Raw genomic sequence first — 18,401 nt, forward strand, 5'->3', positions numbered from 1 at the left:
ATACAGCTTTTAAGACTGTATGTAGGGTGTGATCCGAGAATTTTGGCTGCTATTTTCAGTGGGCTGAACAAAGTCTTGTCAATGAGCAATAAATAAGCAGTTCCCATAGCCCTTCTCTCTCTCTCTTTCTTTCTCCCCAACCCACTTTCCACTTACATTTTCAGAGTAAGTAGTTAATTTTATTACTTCAGTGAAGTGATCACCTTCACTGACAGGTGAGCTTCACCAACTTAGAAAACGTGAGAGAAAAGGAGGGTTGTTTTATATTTTTCTTCGTCCTATATACTCTTTTACTCTTTTACTCGTTTCAGTCATTTGACTGTGGTCATGCTGGAGCACCACCTTTAGTCGAGCAAATTGACCCCAGGACTTATTCTTTGTAAGCCTAGTACCTATATTATCGGACACCTATGCCGAACTACTAAGTTATGGGGATGTAAACACACCACCATCGGTTGTCAAGCGATAGTGGGGGGACAAACACAGACACTCAGATACATACACAAATACATACTCTTACTCTCTTTACTCTTTTACTTGTTTCAGTCATTTGACTGCGGTCATGCTGGAGCACCGCCTTTAGTCGAGCAAATCGACCCCAGGACTTATTCTTTGTAAGCCTAGTACCTATATTATCGGACACCTATGCCGAACTACTAAGTTATGGGGACACAAACACACCACCATCGGTTGTCAAGCGATGTTGGGGGGACAAACACAAACACACGTAACACTGCATAATCATCACTATTATTAGATTAAACGATAAAAGATTTAATGAAAGGTACAGAAAGGAGAAAATACAATTACGTAGTACATTGCTAGAAAATTAATATTCAAATACTAAATTTAACTTTTTTTATATATCTCTGCTGAACTATACAAATATATTCCTTTCATTTCAAATAATTTTGAAAATAGAAAATTTAGTAAAATATCTTCAGCATTCAGATTATTCTGTCAAATGTAAAGCTTATTTATTGCCTCTGCCTTAGCGAAGGAGGAGGTATTGTTTTCAGTCGTGTTTGTTTGTTTGTCCGTGGACAAGATATCTCAAGAACTGCTGGATGGATTCGGATGAAACTTTCAGGGATGTTTGGCCTTGTGACTGGCATGAACTGATTAGATTTAGGGACTGATCTGGTACCGAACAAGAATTCTGGATTGTTTTCCCGTTATTTTTTTTCACAATTTGAGAGTGGTCAGATTCATGTTTAGTATTCTCGTTTGTGAGAACAGTCAAGTTTATTTCAGATATTCTCATTTTAAAAATCATCACCAGCTAATCGTTGAGAGGACATTGGTATTGCCTTGGCGGAGGTTTGCGCTCTCTGAGTGCTCTTGTTCACATTGTTTTGAATTAATCATGCATTATCTCATTTCTTTTCAAAATCTTGATATGATTGTTTATTTTTAGAACAACATTGTGAGAGGCCAGATCTGACTGGTTTCAACATAAAATACAAAATATTTGAGTCAGATATGGCCAGTTTAAATACTAAAGGGTTAACTTGGTGTTGGGAACATAAACCAACTTGAATTTTGATCACATTAGCATTTAAACCAGTCATATCCAGCCCAAATATTCTACCTATTTTATGGTAAAACTGGACAGATCTGGCCTCTTGCACCTATTCTGCAATGTAATTTTAAAAATAAACAATCACAACGTTGAAATCTTGAAGCTATGAGATAATGCATGATTAATTCAAAACAATGTGAATAAACAAGCATTACGTTTGACAGAGAAACCTGAATGCTAAAGGGTTAAAATGGGAAATTTATATCATAAAACCAGGGGAAAGCTTCAACAGTTTGGTATCAAAAGGGTTATTGGCTTGACTAAAAATTAAATACCGGGACACATGCTACTCTAGCTTTAAACTATATTTTCAACTATTGTTTTATATTTGTTGGCCCCACTGCAGAGAAAAAGTTGTTTTTTTTTTCACTTGTTTCAGTTATTGGACAGCAGCCATGCTAGAACACTGCCTCGAAGGGCTTCATCAAACAAATCGACCCCAGGACTTATATTTTTTTCAAATCTGGTACTTATTCTATCTTTCCTTTTCACCAAGCAACTAAGTTACAGGAACATAAACAAACCAACATTGGTTGTCAAGCGATGAGGGATGGGAGACAAATACAAAGACACCTGCACAATAGAAATTGTTTTGTTCTCAGTTAGGTAACTAAGTTCTCTGTCAAAACCATGAAGACAACCTTTATTCTTAATGTCTTAAGGCTGCCACTATGAATCCTCTTCATAGTCTCTACATTACAGAGAGATGCAACTTCTCAGCTGCAATGAAGATAATCTAAATGGAAGTTGGGTACTCCAAATAAATCCAATAGTATTCAAAAATAGTTTTTGCCATAATTGCACAGAGATGATGTGCACTCCATAGGCCACAGTGAATGTAACTCATCTCGAAGGACAGTAACTTGAAACAGATACAGACTAGAGAGGCATCTTTAGTCTTGACAGATAACCTCTCTCGTGCCAGTTGTTAAGTAGTTAGTGATAAGATCATCTAGTTACAAAAACAATACAAAATAGAGAAAAGAACATGATATATACAACAATAAAAGTTGGTTTCCTCTGAAGATGTGTGTAGCACATGAGGACTGACAGCAATTAGAAGCATGGTTTACTGGAACAGACCCCCTTCTATATATATATATATATATATATATATATATATATATATATACTTAATGATTTTGTTCCAAACAAGACTTGAGGCCAATGTAGTATAAGAGACAAGAAAGAAAGAAAAGAAGGAGGCCTACAAATTCAAAAGATATCAACTGACGAAAAGCTTAAAGGATTGAATATCATAGACCGGAGAAACACAAGATGATAATAGTGAGTTTGAAAAAGCAGCAAGTTCATGGAAAATAACCTTTAGAAGAGGGGTGGGGAAACTTTTTAGTGCAGCAGGCAAAAATTTACAAAGGAAAAGGTCTGCGGACGGATCACAAGTTCTGACTCTTATATCCATGTAGATCTTGTATATATCTATGTATAATTCAATATACATTAATAAAGATAAGTTTAACACATTAAATTAACATGTAACATCTTCATTAATGCTGCCACTGAATTTAGGACATTTGTATTACTTATGTGGTATTCTATATTTTTCAGCTAGAGTGTAGTTGGGTCTCAAGGGGGTAGTACAAACCTAGCAATATGTGTTTTATAGTGAAAACAAAATTTCCATTCAAATGGCAATTACCAGGCAATTTTCTGTTCGAGTCTAACCGTTTTAAGTCGTAGTGGAAACGTGACATATGTCGCAAATAGGTATATGAATATTGTATAAATTTTATAATTGAAAAATTTACTATATTTTGTACATTCAAGTATATCAGTCTGCGGGCGAAATAAAATGGGCTCGTGGGTGCAAATGCGCCCACGAGTAGAGATTTCCCCACCCCAGCTTTAGAATATGATGACATATGACTAACAAGATCTGTGCCAGTGTGGAAAGAATGATATAAAAACAATAATAAAGATCATCATCAAAGCAAGAAACATAGGTTCAAGTGATAGTACACAATATATCTGAGGCCTCTGACAGTCACAGTTGATCAGATATATGCACCTGTAATATTCCTCTCCAGTTACAGGCCAAAGTAAACGATTTTCTTATTTTTATTTTTAAGACCAATGTTTCCCATAGAGTAAGTCTCCTCCCCTGCACACCATCAATGTTGACCAAAAGAAAAGCATGGGTCAAGGGGTCAATGGTGTCATTGCAGACAAACTTAGAACACAATTTCAGTAATCCACTGCCCTGGACTGGTACTGAAATTTATCAATCCCCAGAAGGAAAGACAAAGTAGATTTCACTAGGCCATGAAAAGAGTCAGAAGGAATACTACAAGGGATATTTACCAATACTCTGACAACTTTGCCAGTCCACAATCTGCAAGCTATATATTTTTTTTATGTAAGTACACTCCTCAGACACACACACACACTGGAAAAAATAGATATATACTCATCATCATCGTTTAACGTCTGCTTTCCATGCTGGCATGGGTTGGACGGTTTGACTGAAGACTGACGAGCCAGAGGCTGCACCAGGCTCAATCTGATCTGGCAAAAGTTTCTACACTTGGATGCCCTTCCTAACGCCAACCAGTCTGAGAGAGTAGCCAACCACCCTGAGAGTGTAGACAAGGTGGCACAAACACACATACTGGGCTATTTTTAGTTTCAGCCTATCAAATCCACTCACAAAGTGTAAAAAGTATTCATGCTGGCACCACAGAAAAAAGCACCTGTGCTGGTGCCATGTAAAAAGCAGCTGCATTGGTGTCATGTAAAAAGCACCCAGCACACTCAGTAAAGTGATTGGCATTAGGACAGGTATCCAGCTGTAGAAACCATAGCAAAACAGACAAATGGAGTCTGGTGCAGCTCTCCAGTTTGCCAGCTCCTGTTGAAGCATCCAACCCATGCAAGCATGGAAAACAGACATTAACCCTTTTGTTACCATATTTCTTATTTCTTTACTGCCCACAAGGGGCTAAACATAGAGGGGACAAACAAGGACAGACAAAGGGATTAAGTCGATTACATCGACTCCAGTGTGTAACAAATACTTAATTTATCGACCCCGAAAGGATGAAAGGCAAAGTCAACCTTGATGGAATTTGAACCCAGAACGTAACGGCAGATGAAATACCACTAAGCATTTCGCCTGGCATGCTAACTTTTCTGCCAGCTCACCGCCTTCTTTTGATACCATATTTCTGTTAATATATACTGCCACTGTATCAATTAAATTTTTTAAAGAATGAAGAATTTGGTAAAATAGTTTTCTCATTATTAAGATAGTGTTTGGAACAAATTAGCATAAAATTTTGATGGAAGATTATAATTTAGACCACTTTAAAACAATAAGTTTATGTCAAAGAACCTGGGGCAGTCTCAGGTGAGCTGGTATCAAAAGGGTTAAATGATGATGATGTAGCAATATGCTCTGGAGAAAAGTTTAACTACGATGGAATTATACAAAAAAAAAAATGTGGTAGTAAAATATTCATAGATGGCTTTTTGTAGCATATGCCAAATGTCAGTCATCATCGTAACATCCTCCTCTTCATACTTGCATGGGTCAGAGAGAGTTTTTGGAGGCAAATTTTCTACAGCTGCATACGATTCCTGTCACCAACCAAGGTAATATTTTCCATGGAGTATATTGGAAATAAAGGACATTCCTTAACAATGGCACGTGAAAAGACATTCAAGCGAGATCGTTGCCAGTGCCGATGGACTAGCTCCTGTGCAGGTGGCACATAAAATACACCATTTCGAGCATGGCCGTCGCCAGTACCGCCTGACTGGCCTTCATGCCGGTGACACGTAAAAGCACCCACTACACTCTCAGAGTGGTTGGCATTAGGAAGGGCATCCAGCTGTAGAAACTCTGCTAAATCAGATTGGAGCCTGGTGTCACCTCCTGGTCCACCAGTCCTCAGTCAAATCATGCAACCCATGCTAGCATGGAAAGCGGACGTTAAACAACGATGATGATGACGATGAAGACAAGGTAGCACAAACACACACTGGGCTATTTTTAGCTTGCATCTATCAAATCCACTCACAAAGCCTTGAGCAGTCCAGGGACTATAGTAGAAGACACTTGTCCAAGGTACCATGCAGTAGGACTGAACTTGAAACAATGTGGTTGGGAAGTAAACTTCTTAACCATACAGCCACAGCTGTGCCTATCTGTGAAACAATTCTTTGATTCAATGGTCAATGTGATTAGATGTACATTACCATCATCAATGTTGTTATGCCTACTTTTCTATGCTTATATGGGTTACATGGAATTCATTGAAGCAAATTCTTTTCTACAGTTGGATGCCTTTCCTGTCACCAACTTGTTTCCAAATAAGGTAATATTTCCCCCATGGTCAGACATATTTTTTCATGGAAGATAAGAAATGAATGACATTGTATAATCATGATGCTCTTACACATACACATGTATCTACAACAAGCTGCTTTCAGGGCTTTGATTGGCCCAGGGTGAAAGTAGAAGGCACTTACCCATGATGTTGTACAGTGAGACTGAACTTGAGACCAGATGATTGAGAAGCAAACTATTTAACCACACAGCTATGCCTGTACCTATTTTTATAATATTTTTTACATTGAAGATATAAGGCAATCACACTGGTGCTAGTGCCATGAAAAAAAGCACCCAGTAGACACTGTAAAGTGGCTGGCAAACCAAGCAGAGACAACATAGGATCAAGTGCATACTTTAGCCTTGCTGAGAGAGAGAGAGAGAGAGAGAGAGAGAGGGAGAAAGACAGTTTCTATAGAACTGGTGCTACAAAAAAAATGCATCCAATAGACTCTTCTGTCAGTCAGAAAGGGTATCCAGCCATAGGAACCATATCAAAACTGAGACTTTGGAGCAAAATGTGGTCTTCAAATTAATGAGATCCTGTTGAACTGTCCAACCCATGCCTGCATGGAAAGCAGATGCATGATGATGATGATGCTGATAGAGTGCAGTGAGGATTAAAGAGCTCTTTTTTATATATGTTTATTGATATGGATCATGTTTAAAATGTGGTTAAAACAAAAACAAGATGAATTTGAATATTGTGAATATAAAATTTTAATCAGGAATAATGTTACTTACAGGTGGAGTCTTTGTACTAAGGTCTCTATTAAGTCTATCAGTGAATCCTTGTAAAAGCGTATTCCCTCCAACTGCAATTACACTGCTGTATAGACTCTGAAGATAAGAGAAGACAATCGTTAGAATAATTACATACAAAATTTAGCATGTTTGTGTATGTAGGACTTTATGTACATTTATTGAAATAGACATAAAAATTAGTGATACATTAAGCATAATCAGTGAATGCCTTCCATGTCTTTCCATAAGACCATGTCTGGTGATGGGCTAATATCATCTTGCTTGGGAACAAGTATGTTTTGGAGAGAGGTCAGGCATCTAGCTGTAGAAAGTCATTGCTAAATTTATTTTGAGGTCTTTTGATTCTAGGTTTTGCTTCCATGCCTAGAATATCTTTCCTAATTCTGCGACAGATTCAGCTAAAAGAACTAAGTCATCAGCACACGGGAGTTCCCACAGGCAGCCACTTAAATTCCCGTTATGGTTTCAAGGACTAAAATGAACAGCAAGGAGCAGAGCACTTTGCCCCAATGTACTCCCACCTTCATATTGAATTCATCCCCCTACTCATTACTAACTTTTACCATACCAACTGTATCACTGTATGTTGCTTGTACAACTATTACAAGCCGTTTATCTAATTCAAGCTTTCTCGATGACCACCAGATCACAGAGCATGGAATTTTATCAAAGCTTTCAACTTGCACTCCATCAGTTGTGACAACAGTTCTGGTTGATCCAATCAACGGAACAGCCTGCTCATGAAATTAATGTGCACGTGGCTGAGCACTCCACAGACGCCCGTACCCTTAAGGTAGTTCTTAGGAAGATCCAACATGACACAGAGTGTGACAAGGCTGGCTCTTTGAAATAAAGGTACTACTCATTTTTGTCCACTGAGTGGACTGGAGAAACATGAAATAAAATGTCTCGCTCAAGGACACAATGCAGAGCTGGGAATTGAACTCATGACCTAATGATCATGAGCCAAATATCCTAACCACTAAGCCATATGACTTCACTAAAACTTTCACTAGGTTGACAAATATCAAGTACAGGAAGTGGGTGTACTTCTGACTAAATACTTCACCTACAGCTGTCTCACTAGGAAGAGAACATCAATAGTACTTCTTCCTAGTATAAAACTAAACTGCATCACATTTATGATAATTCTCTTACTCATCAACTGCATTATAATTCTTTTGGTCACTTTCATTAACTGATCTAACAGTTTAACACTTTGTAGTTTCCTCTCTCTATTATGTCCGTTTTGCCCTTGTAGTAGTTAATAAAGCTGCTGATATACAACTAGTATATCAGCAACTACTATATCCTGTACAACTTGAATTATTGTGAGCACACTTTAAGCATTTCAGCAGTAATTCCTGATGCACTTGATAAATTTCCTGTCTTCACATCCTTAATCACCAGCTACTATCCTGCTGACAACTTGAAAAACTATTGGTTCTGTTGGGTTTCCATAGAGAAGATCCTGCTTTCTCTCATACATTCTCCTTGTTCAAAACACTTCTCATCACAGCATTCTTTCTTTCTAGTCTAAGAGCAAGAGTGTTATTATCCTTCTATACATATTTTTTCCCAGTAACATCTGGATTTTTTTCTCACACACTGCCTCACAAACTGTCACTCCTCACTTCTGATCCTCATGTCTTAGAGAATTGGCAAACTTCTGATCCTCAACTTCTACCTTTGCTAAGTAAAGCTGATGTCTAACTTCTTTTCTTACAATTTGATGAGGAGGTGCAATGGCCCAGTGGTTAAGGCAGCGGACTCATGGTAATAGGATCGCAGTTTCGATTCCCAGACCGAGTGTTGAGTGTGTTTATTGAGCAAAAACACCTAAAGCTGCACAAGGTTCCAGCAGGGAGTGGTGGTGAACCCTGCTGTACTTTCACCACAATTTTCTCTCACTCTTCCTTTCTGTTTCTGTTGTACCTGTATTTTGAAGGGCCAGCCTTGTCACACACTGTGTCATGCTGAATCTCCCCATGTCTGTGGAGTGCTCAGCCACTTGCACATTAATTTCACAAGCAGGCTGTTCCATTGATCAGATCAACTGGAACCCTCGTCGTCGTAACCGACAGAGTGCTACGATGATTTGATATTGCTCTTTGATGTTCCCTTTCTTCCAGTTTTTCCAAGCCTATCTCTCGGCCTTTATGGCTCATCTATTCTATGCTCAATAAGACATTCATCACAACATACACACCCATCAACACACAGCTGGTCACATTCCAAACATATTGAAAGGACATTCAGCACAATACACACACACACACACAAGTAGAGACAAAACCCATTCAATAAATGCTTTTAAGTCACTCCCTTGGTAGGAATCCACAAAGTTTTCTTTTAGACAAAAGATAACTACACTCTCTCTCTCACTAACACTTTGAACTCTATACCAAACTATATTAAAAGAAGACTTCAACGAAAAATCTCCAGACATATTTTTGACCCCCTGACAGAAAATAAACTGTTTTTACTTCAAATTTTTATAAATTTTTCCTGATATTTGATAAGATGAGATTCATCATCGAAATTGGTAATATTTTCTTAATATGATTTTTAAAATCATTTTTATTAAATTCCTTCTTAAATTAAAATGTCTTAAATTTACTTTTGTGCTATTTCTACCTCCACCTTTTATATATAAAAATTTGATTTGTATAGATCTCTAATCATTTTTCAACTATATATATATATCTATATATATATATATATATATACACACACACACACACACACATGTGGGTGCGTGTGTCTGTGTGTGTACCACCTGCAACTTGACAATCAATGTTGGTGTGTTGACTTCCCCATAACTTAGCGCTTCAGCAAAAATGTATGTATTAACTCCTGGAGTCAAATTGTTCGACTAAAATTCTTCGAAGCAGTCTAAATGACATATACAGACTCACACATGTGCGTACACAGACTGACAGAGATATAAAACTACACATAAATCCTAGCACACATATGTGTATATGTGTCTGTATACACACACAGCAGCATTTCTCAACCAGAGTTCCACGGAAACCTAGGGTTCAGCAGGAAAGAGTAAAAAGGTTGAGAAACACTAATATAGAGTATAGACACACAGACACACACACCCACATCATGTGTATATAGAGACAACACTGACAGAAGTATACATCTGGCACACACACACATTTTTAACAAATTCCTAAAAAATAAGACGCCACACATGAGTAGCAATAAGAAAGGTAAAATTGATTAACTTACCGGTCGTATATCAATATCACACATTCCGACACTTGTTGTTACAACATGGCCTACACTTAGCATTGTGTTTCCTGGAACATCCTGCAATAAGTTTTACATAGAAAAATGCATTAAAAACATCTGTACTTAAGAATAGTTAAGTAATGGACATAGTACTCTTTCACTAGTTTGAGCAGACACATCTCGAGAAAACTATGCTCTGTTGAACCACCTTTTAGCCACTATGGTTCTAACCTGGAGTAGTAGCACCTTCTAGGATCCCAGCTCAGCCATGGGTTAATTAGCATGTCAAAGAATTGCTTTTGGATGAGGGTCACTGACAGACACCCAAATGGACCAAGGGCAGATGAGGCACTTGAGCTCTTTAACTGTTCATCTAAGAGAAGGTAACTCCATATATCCAGCATCCTGATAAGCTACTAGGCTTGTAGCACTTGTTATTCCAGGCCAATATGTTTTGAGGTAAGGATCCATGCTGAAGAGACATAAATAAAACAGGAAACAGTGGCTTGAAAGAAACTCCTTTTCATATTTTCTAGAAGTTTAGATTTCCACACAAGAGAAAACTTGTTGACGGTAGCCCAGGCTTTACCAATACATGTTTTTATATCACTCCCACAGTTAGATATTTTGCTACTTACATAAGTAAATTCTTCTACACATTTGAGAGGTATGCTAGATAATGATTTGATTGTTCCATTTGGATTTAAGCTTATGTATTCTGCTTTGTCAGAGTTAACACAGAGACTGATAACTGTGTCACTTGCAGAGATTGTCTGACCAATGAGCAATTGTATGGGAACCTTCAGTTCGTATCAGACATCATCAAAGAGAATAGAGTTAGATTCACAGAGTTTTGCTGGTGAGCTAAAGACGAAATTGTTAGTACAGTTCTTTTGTGGGAGCCTACACAAAGAAGAGCTAGCAGAGGACAAAACCAAGATCTATATCAAAGTGATTTGTGACGACATAAACTGCAATCCTTCTAACCTGACAAATATGATGAACAATAAAATTGGATGATGACAGAAAGTCACAGGAATTCATGCAAGCATTGCAACCAGATGAATATACATTTGAAGGACGAGAGTGAGTTTGGCTCAGCACAAACCATGCCCACTATAAGAATATTTATCATGTAGGTTGCTCAGCAAACCAAGACACCAGCACCAACACACTTTCTTCATAAGTTCAATGGTGATAGGAAAAGAGGCAACAGGGACAGGTGGAGATGCTATTCAGTCTTCAGCTTTGATCCTGTACACAGGGTGACGGTTGTCTTTATATTTTTGTACTGTGTCTTGCTGAACACCTCACTTCTTGAAGTAATAAGAGGGTTCACCACCACCACCATCTACAGAAACTACTTTCATACAAATATAAGTTTTGAGTGGGAAGCAGAGATAGTTAAATTAAAGTGGGTTTTTTTGTTGATCTTGAAATATCATGTAGTGTCAAATAAAAAAAGAAAATGAAAACTGTTAGACAAATTTTACAATTCTTTCAGATTATCAGTAAAAAACCGCTAGAAAAAATGCATCTGTCTGATACACTTAGCTTATTATTAATTAAAACATCAACAACCTCAATAATCCTCAACAAATTTTGGCCTATATTATCATATTAAGCCAAACAGATAATTATATTCTTAATAGGAATATGAATTAGTTGCTGTGTCATTAAGTATACCCTATAGGTATACTTTATAGGAGTTAAAGGTTAAATATATAAAATTAGATTAGTATGTAACATAGAAGACTAATAGAATTGGTAGAACACTGCACTAAATGTCACCCAGCTTAAATTTTTGCCTTATGGCTGAGTTCAAATCATGCTAAAACTGAAACTGCTTTTCACCCCCTCAGGATAATTTAGAGCCAATTCAGCTAATTATATACGTCTTCTATAAATAAACTGGCAGCCTTGTAATACTGTCCAACTCTTTAATACCTGTTCATTGCAGTGTATGATGTAAAATGCATACAGATATTTTGCTTGCTAGATTTTTCAACGTTTGCAACTTTCCTATTGATTTTGTTTAAAACCAAAACCAGTGAATTTCATCGTCATCATTATTTAATGCCCAGAATTCCATGCTGACATGGGCTGGAGGTTTGACAGTATCTGACAAGCTGAAGGACAGTGACAAACTCCAGTGTATACTTTGGCAAGGTTTCTAAGGTTTGATACTTTCTCAATGCCAATCACTTTACAGAGTGTACTGGGTGCTTTTTTTTTCTTTTGTAGCACCAATACTAGAGAAGTCACCAAGTAACTCACAAGGACTGTCTCACCCTTTGACTGAGTGAGGTAGAGAGGGAGGTGGCTTTATACAAGTTGTTGAGAGGTGGTAGAGGGAATAGAACAGGTGTCTTGGTGTAGAGGAGGAGATACATGGCTATGCCCAACAGGGAAGAAAGAAAAGAACAATGGTGATGAGGTGTCAGGGTATCTCAAGAACAAGATGAATATTAAAGAGAATAAGGAGAGAGAAACAGAAAGAGTAGAGGGATAAGTTCAGGAGAACATAAGAAGGGAGTGACAGATGATTAAAGATGGAGATAGAGGTGAATGCAGTGAGTGATGAAAAAGGACAGGTCGCTTTAGAATGTCTGTATATATTAGTTTATTAGAGAGAACAATTTTCACTGATGCAGATGAGGTGTATTATACTGAAAACAAACATACTGACTCCAAGATGAATGGGCTCAGAATTGTTCAGTGTTGATTTTCAAAGAGCATAGATTTTTGTATGACCATTTGGAGGAAGAAGAGGAACAAAATAATGTGAAGATTTAAATGTTTACATTTTAACCACAAAGTAATTTCAAAATAAACTATTTTGCAAATTTTTGTTGACAATAAGCAGTGTATGGCCCGAAATGTGATAAAGTAGCAGAGAAAATTAAAGCAATAAATAAAAAAAAGGCATTGTGGTCAAGTAAAGTTACCATAGCCAAGTGTCTAAGATGCTGAAGCACTGACTAAACCAAAAGTTATCAACTAGTCTTAGATAGACAAAAATACATGATGGTCAAAGCTGGAATATCTTTGATTACAGATCTGATCAATGAAGCCTGATCTGCAACTAAATAACACCGTCACTATCATAAATAAGAAATGGTCATCATTCACTTGTTTGTTTAACATCCATTTTTATCATGTTAGCATGGCTTGAATGGAAATTGATTTTAAGCAGCTGGATACCTTACTTGATGCCAACCCACTCCTGTTTTTCAAGCAAGAGATTTTCTATTCTATATGGCTTTGAAAAACCAGAATGGCTGGTTATAATATCGACAGGAAATGTAAACATTACCACTGTTTCACCCAAATAATGACATTAACATACATACATACATATACACATGCATATGAAGGGCTTCCTACAGTTTCCATAGACCAAATTCACTTAGACCAGTGGTTCTTAACTAGGATCCATATGGTCCTTGGAGGTTCATATCAGATTTAATTGTTGAAATTTGTCTCCAATGAATTGGTTATACTTCAACAATATACAAAATATTTTAACAATTTTTTTAATACAATTCCTCATAATATTTAATTAGAGAAATATAATAAGATTTATAAAAATATTGAATGACTATGAGGGTCCGTCCAAGTAAAATAGGAATCAAGGGTCCATAGATGAAAATAGCTCAAGGCTATAGAAGAAGATACTTCTTAACCTAAATATCTCAGGGACAAATCATATCAGTTGATAAGGAATTTCTTCTAACTTGAAGTGAATAGTGAAAAATGTTACCTTGATAATGCTTGGATCAAATAGGCCTTCGCTTACTTTAAACCTTTTACAACCAAACTCTTGGTTGTAACCTGTTGGAAATTCATAGTGAAGTGATGGCATTGTATCAGTTTGGCTGGAGAAGAAACAAATTGATACAGGAAATATCAGAAAGGTTATGAAGATATGTAAAAAGCGCAAGTAATTCTTTAGCATTCAGGTTAATAGGTCAAGTATAATGCTTATCTATTCACACTGTTTTGTATAAGCTTGTGACTTCAAGATTTTGATGATGTGATCATATATTTTTAGAATGATATTGTAGAGTAGGCGCAAGAAGCCAGATTTGGCTGGCTTGAATATGAAACAGGTAGAATATTTGGGCTGGATATGGTCAGTTTGAATGCTAAAGGATTAAAGTGATTATATATAATGTCTTATTTATCATACATACAGAAAGAATTTATTTGCTGTGAAGAATTAAAATGTCAATATATTTTAATTTCATTCAACTGAGAATGTCAGAAATAGTAGATGCCAAATTTATCTTAAAAAAATAAATTTGCTATTTTATCTTATTTGTGTCAGACATTGGGCTGCAGCTATGCTGGAGCACTATCTTAACCCCAGTACTTGTTTTTAAACCTGGTACTTATTCTATCAGACTCTTTTGTCACACAACTAAGTTACTGGGATGTCCACAAACCAATAGCAGTTATCAAGTGATAGTGCAATGTAACAAACATAGATACACACACACACATGTATCATCATCATCATCATTTAAAGTCCACTTTCCATGCTAGCATGGGTTGGACGATTTGACTGAGGACTGGTAAAACCAGATGGCTACACCAGGCTCCAATCTGATTCGGCAGAGTTTCTACAGCTGGATGCCCTTCCTAATGCCAACCACTCCAAGAGTGTAGTGGGTGCTTTTACGTGCCACTGGCGCGAAGGCCAGTCAGGCGGTACTGGCAACGGCCACGCTCGAAATGGTGTATTTTACGTGCCACCAGCACAGGAGCTAGTCCAGCGGCACTGGCAACGATCTCACTCGAATGCCTTTTCACATGCCACCGGCACAATATCTGCTTATATATATATATATATATCATTTAATATATACAATTACAAAAGAGCTACTAATAGTTTCATGCTTTAAGTACCTCTCTCTCTCTCACTGGATAGAGTACATTTTTTTATTTTTTTATTGATCCTACCTAATATGGAACTGTAAACTATACATATATTTATTATATTTAGGTGTTAATGAAAGGACAAGCAAGTTAGGCAAGTCAATATAGAAAAAATATTAAATACAAAGAATATACATATATTTACGTATAAAAAAAATTCCAACTTATACAGAATGGAAATGGTATTAGGAATTAAGGAAATTGAGTAAGAATTTTACAAGTAAAACTCCTACTCAAACCCGTTAATTCCTGATACCATTTCCATTCTGTGTAAGTCAGACTTTTTTTTATTTTTGTATTAAATGTATTTAATATTTGTTATATATCAACTTGGCTAAATTGCTTGTCCTTACATTTACTCCCCTACCTGCTCAAATTAAAATTTCTTGAGTACTGCAAAGCCTATTCTATACAGAGAATACCAGTCTCATATCTGCAAACTATATATATATATATATACATGATAGGCTTCCACACAGTTTCCAACGACCAAATTCACTCACAAAGCTCAACCTGGGGTTATAGGAGAATCCACTAGCCCAAGGTGCTGTGCAGTTGGACTGAACCCAAAACCACATGGTATCAAAGTGAGCTTCTTAACCACATAACCATGTTGGAATCTATATTAATATTGGTTATCTCCCTTTTAAGTTCTTAATTCAAGTTCCATTAAGTCAATTTTTTATATTTTCACCTTTTTTCAGGCTGCTAAAGTAATTCATTCCCCAGTCAAATGCTGGTCTGACTGGATCAACTGCACCCTCCCACAACACATGTAGCTAAGTGGGATCAACCCACAACACATGTAGCTAAGTGCCAATCTTGCAAAATGTTGTTATTTGAATGCAAGAAATATTTCAGTTTCCCATTGTCTTATGAAAATAAACCATTATAGATGACAAATAGTTAAAAGGAGAAAATATAGACGAAACCAAAGATAATACTCTACCTTTCTTCATAAGGACTATCAGACACTTGCAAAACAGTAGCAACAAAATCTTGAAGGACATCCTAGTAAGAAATAAAAAGGAATAAATTAATTGATAAAGAATCAGGTAGAAAACACAAAAGTCATCAAATATTTTATTTTTTATCTTTTATTCGTTTCAGTCATTGGACTGCAGTCATGCTGGAGCATTGCGTTAAAAGGCTTACTCAAACAATTCATGCCACCCTAGTACGTATTTTTAAGTACTAAGTCTCTTTTGTTGAACAGCTAGGATAAGGATGTAAACAAACCAACACTGGTTGTCAAGCTGTGGGGCAGATAAACAAATATATATATATTTCTTTATTGCCCACAGGGGGCTAAACACAGAGGGGACAAACAAGGACAGACAAAGGGAATAATTCGATTACATCAACCCAGTGCATAACTGGTACTTATTTAATCGACCCAAAAGGATGAAAGGCAAAGTCAACCTCAGCAGAATTTGAATTCAGAACGTAACAGCAGACAAAATACCACTAAGCATTTCACCCGGCATACTAACAATGTCACCAGCATGAACACTTTTTATGTGGCACCATCATCGGTGCTTTTTACGTGGCACCAATTTGTCAAGAAAGTGACTTGCAAGAATGTACAGCAACCAGTCTTCCATAAAAAAAAATCTTGCTCAAGCCTGCATGAACATGTACAGATACATGGTCAATCCTGACTGACAGAAGCCCTACTTAGGTATACAGTAGTGTTTATGTAAGAAATTAGTAAAATACCAAAGAAATTTACCTTGACCATGTAGTTATGGAATGATTTAGTAACTTCAGGAACTTCCCTTTTTATATATTTAGGTGATTCATTCTCTTGTACAGCTTCCTGGAATTACAGTGAAAATTAATTACTGATAGACATCTTGGAAAATTCATTTTTACAACTTTAAGAAACAAGCTTTTGTTTGGGTCTGAATGAGTTAATATATTTGTTGCAAATAGTGTTTTGTAGGTAAGGCTGTGTGTGAATGATATAACAACACCATGCAAACATTCAATAGCATTTATTCACTGCACAAGTGATATTCAGGTGGGTCATGAATTAGGAAATTTCCAAGAGTCAACACAACTGAAAGAATAATTCTGCAGTATTTATAAATAGCTGATTACAAAAGCTCTCTACTTAAGCTTGCCGAGACAGGAGAAAATATATTCACAGGGTTCACATCGTAAAACTATAGCAGCATGTCTGCAAAACATTAGCTGCTGTCCATAAGGTTGAATAGTAGTCATAAGAACAACTGTTTAAAAGCAGCAAGGGAATGAATCAGCCAGTCTCTACGCAATTAAGATTAGCAACAGTAAAGACAACATTCTGTCCAGACGTCTACGACACTCTGCCAAGTTGGCACTCAAGAAGAAGCCTATTTATAACCCTTGAACTAAGATGTTCAAGAAGGATCTAGAACAATGGTTCTCAACCGGGATTCATAGAAGATTTTTAGGGGTCCATGCAGGCAAAGTAGTTAATTGGAAATCCACAGTAGTATTTTAAGGGTCCACGAAAAAATTTGTTTAGATGTATTTATTGCAAGGAACAAGATTTCTTTCTATAAGGTTTTACATAGTTCATTATGCTGGCACGAGTTCATTCAACACTACATCTCTCCACTCATCATGTCCTTTGTCATCTCCATTGTTATACATCCTGATGAATTTTCTCTAATCATTGTATAGGAAGTGGAGGTGCATGGCTTAGTGGTTAGGGTGTTGGACCCCTGATCATAACATTGTGGTTTCAATTCCTAGACCACGTGGTGTGTTGTGTTATTGAGCAAAACACTTCATTTCATGTTGCTGCAATCCATTCAGCCAGTGAAAATGAGGAATCCTGCAACAGACTACCATCCCATCCAGAGAGGAGTATACACACTAGAGAAACCAGAAAACTGGCCTTATGCTCCTTACAGAGAAATGTGGTTAACCCCACATTGTAAAGGAAGACTTAAACATAAAACAGAATCTAACCAAATTTTTTGCATCTAGCCCCTTTTTATTTGGATGGCAAAATTCTTGATGTGAACTCGTACTGAAACAGATTTTGCTCAAGTTGTGAGGGTCATTATGCCCATAATAAACACACTGGTTCTATTTCACTTATCTTATTATTGTTGTTAGTTAATTAGTTAATCATTTAACCAATAAACAAACTGATTGTTTAATTAATCGTTCAGTCAATCAATCAATCAACCTCATCAATGACATGCCCTTTCTACTCGAGGTCTGTTTGGTCATGGAGATGCTGTGGTAGACCTGTTGTAGAGAGGGCATGTCACTGATGAGGTTGCAAATGGCAAAGAAGGGACTTTAACAAACCAAACTAACTGACCAAACAATTAAATAAACTATCTATAAGTTAATTGCTTGACTAAGTGACTAATAACAAGAGAAGTGAAATAGAACCAATGCATGTGTTGATTACTGGTGTAACAATTCTCCTGAGGTACAATAAAATCTAACCTCTTCTTTCTTTCCTTTCACAGCACCTTATAAGAAAAATTTCAAATATCTGCTGGCAGAGTT

At 36.8% G+C, this 18,401-nt stretch overlaps 1 protein-coding gene across 1 annotated transcript in view; it reads right to left on the reverse strand.

The window, feature by feature from the left end:
• The window catches only part of LOC106871757 (actin-like protein 6B), a 103,513-nt gene that overhangs the window by 20,462 nt on the left and 64,650 nt on the right, over nucleotides 1-18,401 (reverse strand). Inside the window, exons 9-13 of the mRNA XM_014918392.3 lie at nucleotides 16,618-16,704; nucleotides 15,835-15,896; nucleotides 13,708-13,822; nucleotides 9,942-10,022; nucleotides 6,678-6,773 (exon numbers count right to left, since the gene is read on the reverse strand). Coding sequence (XP_014773878.1) covers nucleotides 6,678-6,773; nucleotides 9,942-10,022; nucleotides 13,708-13,822; nucleotides 15,835-15,896; nucleotides 16,618-16,704 — 441 coding nt within the window. The remainder of the gene's footprint in view (nucleotides 1-6,677; nucleotides 6,774-9,941; nucleotides 10,023-13,707; nucleotides 13,823-15,834; nucleotides 15,897-16,617; nucleotides 16,705-18,401) is intronic.

The sequence above is a fragment of the Octopus bimaculoides genome, chromosome 5, assembly GCF_046866305.1.
Source record: "Octopus bimaculoides isolate indiv1 chromosome 5, ASM4686630v1, whole genome shotgun sequence".
In the NCBI taxonomy this organism is placed as follows: domain Eukaryota; kingdom Metazoa; phylum Mollusca; class Cephalopoda; order Octopoda; family Octopodidae; genus Octopus; species Octopus bimaculoides.